An 18,999-nucleotide genomic window follows, 5' to 3' on the forward strand; every position below is an offset into this window, starting at 1 on the left:
TGGCCCCTGCAAAAAAAATAAAATTCTAAACAAAACCCCAAACCTCTAGAGCTGCTCCAGCCCTCAGACGTCGACGGATGCTGTTTACCTTTACATAAGAGATGCTTTTAGGGTTAACCCCCTCCCCCAGCAACAGCCGCGTGCCACCCTTTTCACCTGGGGGAGGGAGGGGGCACGAACGCACATCATGGCAGCAGCGGCTGGCTGCCTGGGACCGTGCCGTGGCTGGGAGCAGGGAGGGCGGCGGAAGTTTTGAAACCAGCGCGGCGGAGGAGCGCTGCGGAGAACCGATTGCAGCCCCCTGCCCGCGGGCAGGAGCCGGGACTGGCCGGAGCGGAGCGCCTCCTCCTCCTCCTCCTCCTCCCCGGCTCGGCGTCTCTCACCTGCCCGCAGCAGCCCCCGGGAGAGCCGAGCCGAGCAGCGCCCACGCCCACCCAGGCAGCCAGGGCCAGGTGCTTCTCCGCCGAGGCCAGGAGGCCGAGCGAGCTCCGCGCCCGGGAGAGCGGCTAAGGCGGGCAGGCGAGGAGCGCCAGGCTGCCGCCACCGCCGTCTGGCTGGAGAAGCCCTTCCAGTCCAGCTGGGAAGCGGGAGTGGGCGGCGCTCCAGAGAGCCCCTTCCAAGCGGGAGGCGAGGCGAGCGGGGCGGGAGTCAGTCAGCCGCTGCAGCCTTCGCGCTTTCTCTCTCGCTCTCCGGCGCTCCAACTTCCTCAACTCTGCCCACCCTCTTTGCCTGGACATGTCTTGACGAACTTGGATCTCTCCTTCCCGCCCGCCCGCCCGGCTTCCTTCCTTCCTTCCTTCCTTGCCCCAAGCCAAGCCAAGCCTGCTGCGCTCAAGTTTAAAACAAACGGAGGGGGCTCCATCCAGCATGCGGCCGTCCGGAGATCGCAGAGAGGCGCTCGGCTTCCCGGCCGCTGGACGTCGCCGGCCAAAGTTGGCTTGTGATTTCCCACGCGCGGCGTTTGGACCCCAGTGGGCCGGGATGGACTGAACAGCGAGGGGGGCTGGATTGGGGGAAGAGAGACGTGGGGGACCCAGCTGGCCTGGAGGTGAGTCGCGTTGCTTTCTTCTCTCCCCCCCCCCCCTTCCACCTCGCTCTCCCAATTGCTTTGCTTTTGGAGTCGGGCCGCCGAGGCCCCTTTCAGCCAGAGCAATAAAATAGGGCAATTATTATTTTTTTTGGAGGGGGGGGAGAACACCGGGGTGCTTCTCCCCTTCAGGGCTTCACCCCCTTGGTGACCTCAGCGGAGAGCGCCCCTGAGGACTGAACCCCTTTCTCCCCGTCTCCTTCTTCCCCGCGCTACCTTTCCCGGAGCGGCAGAGAGAGTCGCCGAGCTCTATCAAAGGCTGCACACTACAGGGCGCGATTAAGGCGCCTTGTTGCAAAGATGTGTGCTACCGGCTCTCTTTCCTCTTTTGCATTTATTGTCGAGTGCAACTTGTTTCAGCAATGGTGCCTTTGGGAAGGAGAAAGCAGCCAGGAACCGGCGAGGATGTATTGTGGCGCAGCGCCCTCTCGCCGCAGAACTGGAGAGCGCCGCTCGGACCTGTTCTCGGCAGCCCTCGCCCGGCCCTGGAGCGAGCCAGTCAAGTTCAGCTTGGGCCGGAGGAGACACGCCGGTCTCCTCGCCGGCCCGCCCCTTCCCGGGCCGCATTTATTCCTTGTCCTTCGGTTTCGCGGGGAGGGCATTGAAGTTTCCTCCTGGGTTCCCAACTTGTGTGGCGAACCGAGAGGGGATAAAAACGCTGTTTCTTGATTCCTCTTGGGTGGATCGCCCAGCCTAGTGCGCAAAAGTTAAGACATCGATGGCGATCGCGTGACGCTTTCTCCGTTCAGAGTCAACGTGGATCCGGGAGCATCTTTTAAGCTCTCGTTGCGGGAACCGAGGGCTTCAACAAAAAAGTGCATGGAGAGACGAATGAAAGAACCGTGGCGAAGCTCCTGCGGGTGAAATCTGCCGGGTCTCTCCTGCTCCTCCCCCCGCCGGCTTCCTGCGGCGAAAAACGCCACTTCGCTTTTCTTTCCAAGCAATTAAGTTTCTCTCGGGAGCGGGAGGAAAGCGCCGGGGACTGAAACTAGCCAGACAAGTGCTCGAGCGGCGGGAAAGGCCGATCCTTTCAAGGTCTCGCCGTTCTTGTTGTGTTAAGAGTAATCCTCGACGGAAACCGATTTGAGATCTAGACTGGTTTTCCGATTGACGCAGAGATAAGAGGAGTTCTGGTGAGGTTTTCTCGCCGCAGACTGGCGAGGAGAGAGAGAGAAATGTGATGTTAAATGAGTGTCTGCCCAGCCGGTTGTAAATCGGCATGCAGCCCTCTGAAACCTGAATGTTGTTGGCATTTAAGCCGGTTTTAGTCTAAGGATACGCAAAGCTCGCTCCTGTGTCTGCTCAGAAGCACTGTCAGTTGATCTCTGGGGGATTTACTCCGAGTAAACGTGGATGGCAGAGGGCTGAGTAAAACCCCGCGGTCGCACAGTTAAAGTCCCGGAGGGTTTGAGTTCCTTTTTGCTTCACGAAAGTGAATTTGACTTGAAGTGCAATCCTATTTGGAGTTATCCCGATCTATTTTTATGCCCTGGCGTCAACTCCTAAGCAGTTATTCCATTCTAAACGCATTGGTATGAAATAGGCGGTGACTGGAGTAACTCTGAGATGGCAAAGCAAAATTTGGAGTCAGTTGCTAGAAATCGGTGAATGTAGTTTGCGTGGATCCGTCTGAAATCCACTTGAAATGCGAGCAGTCCAGTCCCCTTGTATGAAACCCGGTGGCTTTTTAATACAAACCTGCCAATCTATTGTTCCCGAGCCGATCCAGCGCTTTCATGTGCTATTCCAAAGTCAGTGCTTTGTGAACGTGCTTTCTGCTGCTCGCTTTGCCAGAGGCTGGCCTCCTTACAAACTGCTATGCAAACGGTATAGGTGAGTTTCGGGTATTAATTACCCTTGGAGCGAGTGCAGGTTTGCTGATTATCTCAAGGGAAACGGAGGGGGGGGATCATTATACGGAGCGATTTAATCCCAGTGTGTTTATTTTAGGGGAGGGGACCCTGCCCCCCCATAGAAATAGTTCAGATTGCCCCGGAATGAGATTGCTGCTATTGGCATAGGTCTCTCTCCCCCCCCCCCCGCCCCAATGGAGCTCTCAAATGGAATCTGATACCATCCAGTCCCCCCCCTCCCGGGGGGAAAGAAACTCCCTTCTGTTCCTATTGGCGAGTCCAAGCTGAAGTTCAGTTTTGCCGAAATCAGGCAGCCCTGCGTTTGACGCCTTGGCTTCTTGCAGCTCTCTACTCCTGAGTAAGTAGCTAAGCGTTGACACTCTGGGAAAACGCCCGCCCCTTTTCCCTCCAAGTTAGAAGCGAGCGGGGATAGAGAAGACTCGCCAGCCCGCCTCGTGGGAGTTTCCTCTCGGAAGCCGAGGTGGCCAGGCGTGTGAATAACAGTCGAGGCTCCGAAGTTCATGTAGCAAGCATATGCGCCTTCGCTGCCTGGCTGCCTCTAGGCCGCTTGATTTCCACGGGCTGCTGGAGCTACATCGACTGGAATGCGCCGGGATCCGTGGCCGAGCCCACGTTTAGGATTGGGCTCCCCGCGGGACCGTTTCCGGCTGGGCTTGGCTGCGCCTGAGGCCTGCCGGATTTACTCGCGAGTAAGCGCGGCTAGGATCCGCGGCCTCTACAGCTCTGCAAAACCGTTGGCCGTGCAAGCGTCTCTCTGGAGGGTTGGGATTTCCCCCCCCCCCCGGCCACGACTGTGCACGTCTTTTCCTTAGCGGGCATTTTGGGAAAGTTCCTGGAAGGGCGGGGAGGGCCCCCGAAAGCGCTCCTTCGACCCCTCATTGGACGCCCAGCCGCCCGGGCCTCCCAAGCTGCTCGTCGTCTCGCGTTCGCCTTTAATTTCAGGTTGGGGTAATGAGGAGGTTTGGTGGGCGCGGAGCTGCTGCTGCCCTCCCGGGAGGCGAGGTTCATGAGCTCCAGCCGCGCCCGCCAATGTGGCCGAGTGTTGCTCGGGTCGCCGTCCCTTCCCCCTCCCGCGTCCCTGCGAGCCTCGGGCGGCGGCGTGTTAGAAGCGCCGGGGGAGGAGAAGGGAGGGCGGGCTTGCTTCGGCTCGGGCTCCGCTTTGAAAGGCTGGCGGCACAATCAAGCCCGCTGTCAAGCAATTACAGACTTGGGACTGGGGTGAGCCCCATTCAGAGGCGGATTTGCGGGCCAGCTTTGCGGAAAGCCGGGTGGGCGGGGATCCCAGGGAGAGACGAGTTGCTCGCTGGCTTGTTTTGTGAAGGAGAAAAGACTTCCCGTTTTTCGCGTTGGGGATTTCACGTCCTCTGCTTCGTGCCTTCCAAACTTTGGAGGATGCGCGCGAAACCTGGACCCGCAAAAAAAGAAAGGGGGGGGGGGAGAGAGGGATCCGTCCCGACCACTTTTGCCGGCTGGATCCTAAAAGTTGCTTTCTTAGAAGTCAACCCCAAAAGCGTCAGGAGGGGAGCCGATCCCTTCCCAAACGGGTCTACTCGGAAGTCAACCGCGCTGTATCCAAGCGGGAGGCTTTTTCCCCCAACCGGTGAGGCTGGGGGGTCGCGACCCCTGCTTGGGAGAAGTGCGATTCAAAGGTTTGACTTGGGACCGGTGGTCAAGGATCGGCAGTAAGAGAAGGGACGGTGGCTCAGTGGCAGAGCATCTGCCTGGTAAGCAGAAGGTCCCAGGTTCGATCCTTGGCATCTCCAACTAAAAGGGGTCCAGGCAAGTAGGTGTGAAAAACCTCAGCTTGAGACCCTGGACTGGAGTGCCACTGCCAGCCTGAGTAGACAATACTGACTTTGATGGGCGAGGGTCTGATTCAGTATAAGGCAGCTTCACATGTTCAGGCTCCCCCTCCCCGGCTTGCAGGGTGCTGCGAATCTGGTTTCCCCCGCACATTCTCACTTTTTGAGGAGAGGCGTGGGGGGGGGGGGGGCTGCGTTTGATCCCGGCTGCTGCCGCTGCCCCTCTACGTTGGCTCCTCCCGCCTCGGAAGACAGGAGTGGCGCGTTTGATCTGCAGGGCTGTAATCACCCCGGAGCCAGATGGTTGCGAGCCGCTGAAAAAAGTGCGGTTGAGGCTTTCCAAGGCACGAGAAACGAGTTCCGGAGGCGGCGGCCCCTGCTCTGGCGGAGGAATCCGAGGAGGCGAGAGAGGGCCAGACTGGGCGCCGCGCTGGAGAAAGAGCGAGCGGCTGAAGGGGGTGGGGGAAGAGAAGAAAAGGCGAGGGCGGCCGGCTGGTCACCATGCGGGGCTGGGAGCGCAGCCTTCATCCCCGGGGACCTCCGCTGCGGAGGCGTTGAGGGCCGGACGAAGGTGAGGCAGACCGGGGCGCGAGCATGCGGCGCCTTTGCAGTTTCTTCGGGGGGAAACTTTGTTGCAAAGTTCGGCCAAGGCTTTTCCGAGCGGGACCCTCGGCAGGGGTGGCGATGAGCGCCTTGAAACAAAAACTTCCCCGCTTGGCCTGCGCCTCTTCTGGCCGCTGAGAAGGAGGTGCCGCCGTAGAACGAAGCGAAGTGCCTGCCTTCGCTTGTCCCTCGAATGGCCTGCCAAGGGGCGCAGGAAAGGGACGGCCGGAGAAAAGCCCAGCGGCACCAGGGGGTTACGGAAGGGGCTGCTGGAGGGGGGGTGGCGGGTATTGTCCTCCCGCTGCTGCTAGCTGGCCGAGGGCACCAGGTTGCGCCTGCAAAACCTCGGGGGGGGGAGGGGGTCTCCCAGCTCCTTGTGCAGCGCTTGCCAGACATCTTAAATCTTTTGGGGTTAGGCTTTGAGTCCGGAGCAATGGTGCACAGGGCTTCAGAGAGAATGCAACTCCCAGGCTCAAATCCTAACCTTTCTTTATTATTTCAGGACTGCCCCAGGTGCTGCTGTATCCTCCCCCCCCCACCCGTTTTTACCTGTCAACTCTTACCTAGCCATGGTACTTTTATAATTGGATTAGGAAAAAGGCATGCATCCTTCCCCTCCTCCCCTCATGTCTACAATCCATTTGTGGTTTTTTGGCATGATTCTTGTTAAGCTGTTGGCTGCTCTGTGTGTTCCCTCATTTGACTTATTAGTAGAAGTTTTTAAAAGGAGATTAAAAGTTGCTAGGGCACTGGGGATTTCATTTCTGTATGTGTTTTTTTTTTTCCTTTTTCCTTGCCTGCATTGTATTGTGGAAGAGCAAAAAGTGATAGTACATCCTGAAAAGAAGGTGTGTATTTGCGTTATATATGGAGCATGTAAAATGAATGCCTATATGATGGCAGTTCATTGTCCAAACAAACCACTCTCAGACAATACTCCCTCCAAGCTGTGGAGTCCTGTGAGCAGAAATTCTTATTTTGTGAGCTACTGGCATTAAAGTTGTGAGTTACTGCATCAGTCAGTTTGCTCTGGGGCCGTTTTTCCTGAGCCAAGACAAAAATGTGTGAACTGGAGGCTAAAAAATTGAGTTAACTCACACTAACTCAGCTTAGAGGGAACACTGCTCTCAAGTACAACCCAGTCACAAGTGGTTTGAGTTCTCATTGGGTGCGTTCACACACACCTTTTAGGGCACTTTCACACACACTAAATAACACACTTTGAATCCACTTCCAGTGCACTTTACAATTGGATTTTACTGTGTGAAATAGCAAAATCCACTTGCAAACAGTTGCTGAAGTGGACTGAAACTGCATTATTTAGCATATGTGAAAGCACCCTAAATGTCGTTTGCAACTGGATTTTTACTGTGTAAGAATAGCAAAATCTGTTATCAAACAATCATTGTGTGAAAGCACCCACAGATTTCAGTGGGGACATGAAATATATGCTTAAGGCTGCAAGCCTGGGCATGCCCACCTGGGAGTAAGTCCCATTGAACACAGTTGAGCTGATTTCTGAGTAGACACGCATAGGATTGTGTGTTGCATGCATCTCTCCATTGAGGCCAAGAGAAAAGCGCAAAGGTCCATCAAGTTAAGTACTCTGTGGCTATCAATCACAATGGAGACCTTGACCAGTTTTTGAAATGTTAGATGCTGGCTAGATTGTGTCCTTGTGTTCTGTCTCAAGCTCTTTCAAAGGAATCTGTATGAGGGCATTCAGAGAGGGTTGACTGGTCTGTGCTTGATATTCTTATATCCCCCCCCCCCCCCAATCACTTTCTGTTGCTTGGCATCCTATGAAGCCTTGCAAGGAAAATTTCACACTTATTTCAGTAAGCATGAGTTAGTTCAGTTATGGTGAAAAACTAAGTAAGAAGATGGGAAAGTTGCTTGTGTATTTCTCACAGACCTGACAGCTGTGTGTATTGTACATATGCCCCACATAATTGGTGTTTGTTTGTTTTTAGTAATACCTGTTCACTGGAAATAAGGTTACTATCACCTTTCATATGTATAGGCTTCCAGCAGCTTGATTCAGAAACCAGTTATGCCCAGGGCTAATGTAAATTTAAGCCAGCTGTGTTATGGCTGCAGTCCTGTACACACTTGCTTGAGAATAAGCATTATTGAGTTCCAGATATTAGTCATTATAGCAAATGTATAAACTTTGAAAATACTTTATGGTAATAGCTGTAAAAGTAATCTGAACATCACGTAATAAAGAGTTATGGTATGTTCGTTCTGTGCTTATTATTAGAGCTGTAAGTCTTAGTAGAACATCAGTGGTATAAGCCAGTGAGTGAGTGCTTCCAGATTCAAAATTGAGCAGTACACAAAAGCTAATGCTTTGTGATTGATGAACCTGGTGCGTGAAACTGTTTCAGTTTGATACGTACAATTTAAAAGTTAAAATGGTTATTTAGTAGAAGGGAATGATGGATTTCTTTTTCTCGAGATTTCCCGTAACACTCACACCAGGGATTTTACTTGGTGCAGAAAATCTTGCACTGGCAGAGCATATATTGGCGTCATGCCTAAAACATCCCAGAGTTCCTGTTGCTAATTACCTCACAGTGATAGTGGCATTGTGAGCCATCTTGTTGCATTCAATTGTATACCCTTCTGGGCCTAAGATGTGTGCAGCTGTGGCTGAAGTTCAGGGCTGGAACTTGGAAGGTTCTTCCCACATTCCCCTATGACTCTGAGCACACCACTAATAAATCTCTGGCTTTGGTCTTCATTGTAGGTCAAGAAAGACTGCAATCAGATTATAACAACATAAATCTCTTGCCTCTGAATATATTTTCACTGGCCAGCAGTAGTGATTGGCAAGTGACTGAATGGCAAGGATACACACACACACACACCAGAGTCATAGCCTTTGACAATATTAAGCAACCAACAGATGCAGGTGTAATAGCACCATAGTTGCCTCTCACAGAAGTAACTCTGGGGTGGTGTATTGCAGTTGTCTTCCTTTGTTAGCACTAGGAGGGATGTCCACAGTAGCGTTTAGCACTCTTTTCCCTTGTCTTTGAAGGGGTTGGGGGGACAGCTGCAGTTGTATTCCTTCCCCAAAAGAGTGCTGTGGTATTTTTCGTATGCAGTCTTTCCTGATGTTCAAGGGCCAGGAGATGGGGCAGGTGCTGTAGGGAAGGGGACTGAAGCTTATCTGAGGCAGTAGTTGTTGGACTGAGGCAATGGCTGACTTCATTTCTGAAGGAAGAAAGATAATATGTTATCAAACTCAACTGAAAATAGAATTATAGATTTGGAAAGGACCTCCGGAGTCATCTAGTCCAACCCCCTGCCCAGTGTAGTAAATTCACAAATACCCCCCACATCCCAGAATTCTTTGATCTATACGGTTTTTACTTGGTATGTGATTTTTTTCTCCCTCCAAGATGACTGCTCTCATCTCTCTCTGGACATTATGGTTATTAGTGTTCCTTCTAGAGCAGAATGCCCTGCTCCAAAGTGATGGCCTTGAGTTACAGTCCCCTCTTAGAGTGCAAGACTGGGCAAATGGGAACAAGTTTATAGGTTTCCCTATGAAGAGAAGAAATGAGAACACTAATCGTTTTTGGTTTCTGTGCCAGAAACAAAAATGGTTGATCATGGCCTTTGGAAAGTTTATATGAACCTTAAGGCTTAGCAAACAGTTTTACTGTTTTGGAAATTGATAGTGAGGAAAAAAAATCTTAAACCTTGTGATATTTCAGAGATAATAAAATTTTTATAGCCGTAGCCTTTGGCTAAAATATTGCAGAAATGGAATCTTTTGGGTTGGCTGAAGGTGAACTGTCGGCGATAAAGTATAAGCTGAAGACTTATGGAATACCAGCTATTGACTGACTTGATCCATTTACATTTCTTTAAGGCTGATGGTTTTGCCCTTGGTGTCAATACTGTGCTTTAATTAAGGCTCTTGTGTTGTGATAGTTCCTAGTTCCTACCCATCAGTAGTATGGAGCTTGAGAGTACCTGTCCATTGGGCTGCTCTTTGTCAGAGAGAAGTGGGTCTTGCTGGGAATAAAGAGCAATACAAACATGTCCGTGTGGTGGGTGGATAATACATGAGGACTGTGCATTCACAAATGCCTTGGACTGAGGTACTCAAGAATGGAAAACTTCAGTTTTTTGTGGAAAGCTCTGCTCAAACAAATATTTCGCTGTAAAGGTAAAAGGATGCCAGCAGTGTATAGAGGAGCCAAAACATTTATGTGATGTGATGTTGCTCCTCTTTTCAGTTCTGCATAATCATTTTGTAAAGTGACCTTCATCACAGCCAAGTCACAATTTAGACAATATTGGGCCTTAAAAATGTTGATGAGTTCATATTATCTAAACATGTGACGTGATGTGTAAATGTTTGCCTCTCTATAGTGATGTAAATCAGATAAATAGATGGACATTTATGAACAAAAAGTAGAGAATGAAAGTTTTGGAGATTATTGGACTTCTAGGTAGAAAGTTATTTGAAGGTCTTAATCTGGCTTTGCTTTTTGGAGCACATTGGATGACATTAACCCATGATAAGAATATGGGGAGCTTTATCATATTCTTTATTGCCCTAAGAATATTTTTTAAAAATCAGGACGCTAGGTTGTAGCTATAAAATATTACTTAAAACATCCCCATTATATTATTATGGGCTTCCCAAAAGCATCCTGGAATGACCAGAGTGGATAAGTTTAATTCATTCTAAGGCAAAAGCCATGCTCAAACTATTTTAGCCAAATCTGAATTTTTTGGGCTCTAGGTGTATGCTCTTGCTTAAGAAGAAGAATTGCAGATTTATACCCCGCCCTTCTCTCTGAATCAGAGACTCAGAGTGGCTTACAATCTCCTTTATCTTCTCCCCCCACAACAGACACCCTGTGAGGTGGGTGAGGCTGAGAGGGCTCTCACAGCAGCTGCCCTTTCAAGGACAACCTCTGTGATAGCTATGGCTAACCCAAGGTCATTCCAGCAGGTGCAAGTGAAGGCGTGGAGAATCAAACCCGGTTCTCCCAAATAAGAGTCCACGCACTTAACCACTACACCAAACTGGCTCTCATTTACAGACTGTTGGATAGCTACTGACATTTTTCTTGACTTTATAAGTTCCACTTGCGGTAGTTGAGATGGTGTCCTATAGTTTGTCTCAACACACTCTGTTGGTTACCTTAGCAGTTAGATTTCCCTACTGTCAAAAAGGAATTGGGATGCCTTGAATGTTGTGTCATTTGTAGATAAAAATCATAAATGAAAATCAGATTTTGAGTTCTATTGCTACCTGGGATTCTTTGTTTGAAGTAACTCCCTCTTGTTACATCATGTATGAAAATCAGGCATATAATCTTTAAGTAATATGCTATTTGAAGGTATCATAGGGTACTGCTGTTACTCGAGGCACATAATCTGCCATCTGAAACCTTGGAAGTAAATAGTTTAACCATCTGCCTGTGTAAGTTAGATGGGGTTGGAATGATATTTGTTATGAACACAGTGTGGCATGTTTGAGATTTGTTTAGAGATCATTGCAAGCCTAAGTGGATTTATGCCATTCCAAGCTCGTTGACTTCAGTGGACTTAACTCTGCTTAGAATTGTACTGCAGGATTACATAAATGGCAAAGCTCCATTTTATTTTTAATGGATAGAAGTACTAACCAAAATGACAATTTAAAGTCATGTTAATTGTTTACTATTTGTTCTTGGAGATGCGGAGCTTCTAGGAATACAAAGAAATGTCCAGCTGATTCTCCATCTATGCCTTCTAGATGCAACAGTTTAGTTGTTAGGAGAATGGGGAAATGCAGCAGTACTGAGCAGTTCCTTAAATGAAGCAAATACAAGCTAATTTGTATGGTATCTTTTTCTTCCTAACGAGACTCAAAATGGTTTACCACAAATAAAATACAATAAATACAGTTTACATATGCAAAAAAAAAAAAGACAACAAGAACAAACTATATCTTGGGACAAGTATGGAATCCAATTAGTCAGTTGTTCCCAGGTCACAGGGTAAAAGCCTGAGGTTTGTGTTTCCTGGTCATGCTCAAGGTACACACCTAATATAAGAACAGGGTTTGCTAACAGGCCTGGAGGAAGATTCCCTGTCTCTTTAATCCTAGTGCTGTTGTGACTGCTTGAGACTTTTTCCCAGGGAAGGGTTCCATGGGTTCAAAACCCTTCTATGGATTCAAAAATTTGGATCCAGAAACTTTACATTTACACCTGTGATGAAGTGGACTTCTGGAGTGATTGCATAAAAGCAGGGCTTTTGGGGCAGGACTGCATAGGAGCGATCACTGCCTGGGCTGCTCAGGGCACCTGCTGGCACTCTGGGAAAGGCATGGAGAGGCATCTTTGAATGCCTCCCAAAGGCTTTGGCCACTGCAGCGGGCACACTGGGGAATGTACGGGGCAGCTTTTTCCTACAAAAAAAAGCACCCTTTATAAAAGCAGTTGCATGTAAGTGATTGCATTCGCACCATTTGTTCATGATACCATATGGTTTAAGCATGATTGTTAGGACTGTGCAATAGATTTTGTAAGCACTGAAAAGAGTCAGATTATGGACACAAAATATAGATTAATTCAGAAGATCTTGATTGGTGTTTCTTTTTCCCCCCTCAGGTTTTGGGGAGCTGCTTCCATGGAGAGCCATTTGACCATGTTGCTGCTGCTCCTGCTGCTGCCCCTGCAGCATTTTGGAAACTGTGAAGGAACCTCAAGACCACATAGTACTTTGCCAATGCAGTTCACTCAAGCGCACTACAATGCCACCGTCTATGAGAACTCTGCTGCCAAGACTTACATTGGGCATCCGGTTAAAATGGGCATTTACATCACAGACTCGCTGTGGGATATAAAGTACAAGATAATTTCTGGGGACACTGAGAACTTGTTCAAAGCTGAAGAGCATGTTTTGGGAGACTTCTGTTTTTTGAGAATACGGACCAAGGGAGGAAACACAGCTATACTTAACAGAGAAGTAAAAGACCACTACATATTAACTGTCAAAGCAATAGAAAAGAACACAAATGCAGAAGTTCGCACAAAAGTCAGAGTGCAAGTACTGGATACAAATGATTTAAGACCTTTGTTTTCCCCAACTTCTTACAGTGTTTCATTGCCTGAGAATACAGCAATAAGGACCAGTGTTGCGAGAGTCAGTGCAACGGATGCAGATATCGGAACTAATGGGGAATTTTATTACAGTTTCAAAGACAGGACAGATATGTTTGCTATACATCCAACCAGTGGTATTATAGTTCTTACTGGCAGACTTGATTATTCAGAAACAAAGGTTTATGATCTGGAAATCCTTGCTGTGGATCGTGGAATGAAACTCTATGGCAGCAGCGGTATCAGTAGTATGGCAAGGTTGACTGTTTACATAGAGCAGGCTAACGAACATGCTCCAGTTATCACAGCCCTTGCTTTGGTTCCTTCAGAGCTGGACAAAGATCCAGCATATGCGGTTGTAACTGTTGAGGATAGGGATCAAGGCTTGAATGGAGAGGTAGCATCTCTGAGCATTGTGGCAGGTGATCCCCTTCAGCAGTTTAAAGCTGTGAGGACTTTTCCTGGTGGAAAAGAATATAAAATCAAAGCTGTTAGCCATATTGATTGGGAGAACCAACCATTTGGCTATAACCTCACTCTGCAAGCTAAAGATAAAGGAAATCCTCCAAAGTTTTCTTCTGTAAAAGTAATCCATGTGGTATCTCCCCAGTTTAGATCTGGACCAGCGCAGTTTGAAAAAGATGTTTATAGAGCAGAGATAAGCGAATTTGCCCCACCCAACACACCTGTGACTATGGTAAAAACTATGCCTAATTACTCCCATTTAAAATATGTGTTTAAAAATGCACCAACCAGAATCAGATTCAATTTAAATCCTCACACTGGCCTTATTACTACTTTAGATCCCATAAAAGCACAACACGCTTCTCATTTTGAAGTTGATATCATGACGAGTGACAGAAAAGCATTTACAAAAGTATTGATTAAAGTCATAGATGTGAACACGCACTCACCTGAATTTACACAGACATCTTATAAAGCTTCTTTTGATGAGAATGTGCCTGTAGGAACGAGTGTCATGAGTGTGAGTGCGAATGACCTTGATGAAGGTGAAAGCGGCTATGTGACATATAGCATTGCAAACCTAAACCCTGTTCCTTTCGTGATAGACCACTTTACCGGTGTTGTTAGTACCGCTGAGAACATGGATTATGAGTTAATGCCAAGAATTTATAATTTAAGAATTCGCGCTTCTGACTGGGGCACGCCATATCGCCGAGAAGCTGAAGTTCCTGTTACTATAGGTTTAAATAATTTGAACGATAACATTCCACTGTTTGAGAAAATAAATTGTGTAGGAACAATCTCTAGAGAACTTGGTGTTGGGGAACAAATAACAACTGTATCTGCTATTGATGCTGATGAGCTGCAGTTGGTACAATACCAAATTGAATCTGGAAACGAATTAGACTTATTTAGTTTAAATCCAAACTCTGGAGTTCTTTCCCTGAAGCAATCATTAGTAGATGGCTTAGGTGCAAAAGCATCCTTTCACAGCTTGAGAATAACAGCTACAGATGGAGAGAACTTTGCAATGCCTTTGTATATTAATATCACTGTAGTTGCCAGCCGCAAACCAGTGAGTTTACAGTGTGAAGAGACTGGTGTGGCCAAAATGCTGGCAGAGAAGTTACTGCAAGCCAATAAGCTGCATGGTCGTAGTGAGGTTGAGGATGCCTTTTTTGACACCCACTCTGTGAACTTGCATACACCTCAATTTGGAAATAATCTTCCTCGTAGCATTGAAGTAAGAGAAGATCAGCTGGTAGGTTCCAGCATAATACTTATGAATGCTACTGATCTTGACACTGGTTTCAATGGAAAACTTGTCTATGCCATCTCTGGAGGTAATAATGATAGCAGTTTTACCATTGGCATGGAAACAGGAGTGCTAAAAATTTTATCTCCCCTTGATCGTGAAGTAAAAGATAAGTACATGTTGAATGTTACTGTTTATGATCTTGGAATACCGCAGAAATCCAGCTGGCAACTTTTAGACATTAATGTTTTAGATGTCAATGACAATAGTCCAGAATTTTTACAGGACAGCTATTTTGTTGATGTGAATGAAAACATTGACCTGGATACAGAAATAATTCATATAGAAGCCATAGATAAAGATTTGGGGTCTAACGGAGAAGTGCGATATTCAATTCTCACAGATACAGATAAGTTTTCTATTAATAGTGTGACAGGTGTTGTGAAAGTTGCAGGGCCTCTAGATCGTGAGGTACAGCCCGTGCATTTCCTGAGAATAGAGGCCAGGGACCAAGCTAAAGATGAACCGCAGTTGTTTTCAGCTGTACTACTGAAGGTAACTTTGGATGATATCAACGATAATCCTCCTAAATTTATTCCATCAAATTATCGTGTGAAAATTCGGGAGGACCTTCCAGAAGGAACAGTCATCACATGGCTGGAAGCCTATGATCCTGATTTAGGTCAGTCAAGTCAAGTGCGATATAACCTCTTAGAAGGTGGGGATGGAAGCTTTGACATAGACAAACTGAGTGGAGCAGTTCGTATTGTCCAAAGATTGGATTTTGAGAGGAAACAATTTTATAATCTAACTGTGCGTGCCAAAGATAAAGGGAAGCCTATTTCATTGTCTTCTACCTGTTACGTTGAAATTGAAGTGGTAGATGTAAATGAAAATCTTCACCCACCACATTTTCATAACTTTGTGGATAAAGGTTTTGTAAATGAAGATGTTCCTGTTGGAACTTCAGTGATGACTATATCTGCTTATGACGAGGATACAGGAAGAGACGGAGAGATTAGATACTCCATAAGAGATGGATCTGGCATTGGAGTTTTTAGAATAGATGAAGAAAAAGGTAAGAATTTTTAATTGTCCTGTGTGTAATATAATTTGAAACAATTACCACAACGATGTTTATTTGTATTCTCTGATCTGCTGCTGTAAAATTGGTTACTTTAAATTTTGGATACATGGAAATAATCCCAACTCTTGTCTATAGTACTTTATAACTTCCATAGACTATATAGAATCTGTATATATATAGACCTTATAGAATTCCATAGACCTATATAGAATTTCAACAGATAGATTTATAAAGCTGTATTTTAACTTTGGAGAACAGTATAGAACAAACTACAGGTATAGAGCAATTCATGTGAATACATATCTTTAAAAGAAGGAAGATGAATTCAGTAACAAAATTTGCAGCCATGGAAGGCTCTGTGTATGCAGAGCATCATTTAGCATGGTTCCAGGTAGGTTCTACCACTTCCAGTCCTTAATGTGGCAAAGGTCTTTGCTCTGTCTGGGATGCTTTACAGGGATACAATTTTTGTTCTTTAGTATGATTACAAGTTGAATAAGATTAAGAGTTGTTCGGTCAGTTATTCGACCTTATTATTGTAGTAGAAGTCAAGCTATTCAAAACATTGAAGTCACAGAGAGAGCCATGGTTAAACTTCCCTATTCATAAATACATGGGAAGAACACAGATTCTGTAAAGTAGGTAAAGCAGGACCTGACCCTGTATTCCCCTCCTTTCCCCAAGCATGTTTAATTTGAACCCAGTCTGCCTTATGTTCACAAGCTGCTGTAATATCTTCATACAGACTTGAACCCATAGAATTCAAACATGTTTTTAATGGATTCTGGGAGTTTTGTGTTCACCCCTGACCAGTTCACTTACTCATTGCAGCTTCTGTCCTGCATTGTTTTTGTCCTTTTACATTCCTTGGTAGCCTTTTTGATGGGCACAGGGAACTCACTTCTTTCTCTTTTCATCACTGGAAAAACTGATTGAACCTAATCTAGTGTGCAGATTCTGTTTGTAATGAAGCTGCAGTGAACCCTTGGATGTTAAACCTGGAATAGACAGATATAATTCCAATTCTCCTGCAATATACAGACCCATGTTTGTTCAGAAAGCTAGCAGCACCATATCCAGCATCATTGTGTCCAGGAAGTGTGTTGTGTTTTGCGCCTTCCTGTTAGATTAGTGGAATTTGAAATCTGCAGAGCATGCATTCTGCATCAGACAAGTTAGGCATTAAAAACCCTACTGTATTTGCAGATTGCTAATGTTCCTTATTTCTCTTTAATACACCTGCCTGCAGATTTTGACTTACGCTCATGTTCTTTGTTTCTGACCATGTCTTGGTAAACAGGCAAAGTTGGTGGTAGTATTCTGAAGTAATGATTTTGAAGGGAGGACTAGTTCTGTGTTGCCCTGACCTGGACCGCCCAGGCTAGCCTAATCACATCAGATCTTGGAAGCTAAGCCTCTGGTTAGTATTTACATGGGAAGACTTCCAAGGAGTCCCAGGGTTGTGACATGGAGACAGGCAATGGCAAACCACCTCTGAACATCTCTTGTCTTGAAAACCCTGCAAGATCACCATAAATTGGCTGCCAGGATGGCCCTTTCCACCCACTGGTTATATGTTGCTGAAGCAAATCTTGTTCAGAATATCTGGGTTAAGCCCAAACATAACAATAGATTGTAGAAGATTCGGATTCTTGTCTTAATTTTGCCTCTTGGGGAATAAATTATACTTAATTAAAAAAAATAATTTGACTCTTCTTATTTAACATTTGTGAGGTACATTATATGCAATTCTTGAAGTGGGCTATAACTACTTATTAAATTTATCCAAAGCATATAGTTGAAGTTTGAGGTTTCAAAGGGCAGAATGCCACTTGTGGTATTGTTTTTGGAAGTCTGTTATTAAACAAAATAGTCAATATCATTTTAAGCAGTCTCCAGAGTTGTAATTAAAGTTCTCCGCTTTTACCTTTCAAATTATGTAGCAAATTTTTACAAAGCGCACTTGTCAAACTACAAAGCAGGGTTTTAAAAAAGAATAAAGTATATTTAATGGATAATTTCACAAGTAAATTTTGTCTTGCTGGCAGATAATGTATAATTGTAGTATTCATCCTGCTCTGAAACAAATATGAATATATTTGCACAGCAGCTGCAATAGAAGAAAGTCTACAGTTGAAATCAGTCCGCTTCTGGTTACAACTACTGTTGCTTTTTATATTGTGTTTGTGTGTGTATGTGTGTGTTTAGTGAGTTTTGCTTCTAGAGCAAGATTCTAGGTTTTCTTTGATTGACTTTATATATGTCCTGCTATGGTGTCAGGGTATGTGATACAGTTGCCTGGAAGTAGACCTTCTCAGACTCCTGTATATACTACTTTGTCTTCAGTAATAGAATCAGACTGAGATTTGAATGTAAATAATGTGTTCTTGCAATTATAACTTTTACTATGTTTACAGAGTCTAGAGCAGGGGTGGCCAACAGTAGCTCTCCAGATGTTTTTTTGCCTACAACTCCCATCAGCCCCAGCCATATGAAGCTGCCTTATACTGAATCAGACCCTTGGTCCATCAAAGTCAGTATTGTCTTCCCATGCTGGCTGGGGCTGATGGGAGTTGTAGGCAAAAAACATCTGGAGAGCTACCGTTGGCCACCCCTGGTCTAGAGTATTGGCTTAACTATGTCTGCGGGCTTGCTTACACCAAAATTCCCAAACAGTTGAAAATTCCCTTGGCATATGAATGCTTTTAAAATCCTTGGGTTTCAAACATAACATGAGGTGAAAACAAGTGTTTGTTTGGGGGAATGAAAATCCCACTGGGAATGTAAAGCACATCCATGTTTTTTTCATGGGATGGTGAGCATGCCTTTTAAGGAACAAATAACTTCCGCATGTTGTGAAGGTGGGCTGATTTTACTGGAGACACAGAAGCACTAAGGGGGGAAGGGCAAAATAAAAGCATAGAGTCCTGCTCTATTAAACCTATCTAGTCCATCATCCTGTTTCACACAATGGTCTTATCAGTTGCCTGGGAGGGCCAGTGTAACCATTTAGCTTGAAGAACAGTAGCACCAGGAAGAGGCATTTGGTGGCACAAGGGAGCAAGGCATCTGGGCAGGCAGCCAGCAGGACAAGGACCTTGAGGTAGATTTGCTTGTACTGGAGACGTTTAGAGAGCGGCAAGGGAGTGCAAACTGGAAGGGGGAGGGTTATTAAAGTAGGGCAAGCACTGGAAGAAGACAAGAAGGCAAAGTCCAACTTTGTATTATTCAGGATTGTAGTACCTTGTAGTTGTGTGTAATCGTAGTGGCCGCGGTTTGCAGTCCATCAGGAAAGCCTAAAGCCCCTCTCTCTGCCTAAGGAACACTTAGCAGTTTCTTAGGACTGGTTATTAGGAAAAGGTTGGCTGCCTTGTAGAATAGAAAATGGTGAAAGCATAAAAAAGAGAGAGAGAGAGAGAGACCGATGAAAGAAACAGAACAAAGTGAAAGGAAATGTTGGTTCCCCCCCCCCACACACACACACTATATAGGGGTATTTGTTTCATTTTTTCAAACTACAAAAATTATAAAACATCCCAATTTTTGTAATTATTGTAATTAATTATGAAAGAAACGCACAAGTCCAGTATTCAGAACTTTGCTGTCTCTGTATGGTGAGGTTTCCTTTGCTCATTATAGATAGTAGCCATTGATAGCCTTCTCCTCCTTGAATTTAATTTCCTCTTAAAGCCATCTAGGCTCATG

At 46.0% G+C, this 18,999-nt stretch overlaps 1 protein-coding gene across 7 annotated transcripts in view; it reads left to right on the forward strand.

The window, feature by feature from the left end:
- Positions 1-11,999: 11,999 nt before the first annotated feature.
- The window catches only part of FAT1 (FAT atypical cadherin 1), a 157,500-nt gene continuing 150,500 nt past the window's right edge, over positions 12,000-18,999 (forward strand). For all 7 annotated transcript variants that reach the window (XR_009555787.1, XM_060246423.1, XM_060246424.1 and 4 more), the window contains exon 1: positions 12,000-15,285. Coding sequence is in view for 6 of the 7 variants with exons in the window: in XM_060246423.1 (XP_060102406.1) it covers positions 12,015-15,285 (3,271 nt within the window). In the remaining variant the exon portion in view is untranslated. The remainder of the gene's footprint in view (positions 15,286-18,999) is intronic.

The sequence above is a fragment of the Heteronotia binoei genome, chromosome 9, assembly GCF_032191835.1.
Source record: "Heteronotia binoei isolate CCM8104 ecotype False Entrance Well chromosome 9, APGP_CSIRO_Hbin_v1, whole genome shotgun sequence".
NCBI classification, from domain to species: domain Eukaryota; kingdom Metazoa; phylum Chordata; class Lepidosauria; order Squamata; family Gekkonidae; genus Heteronotia; species Heteronotia binoei.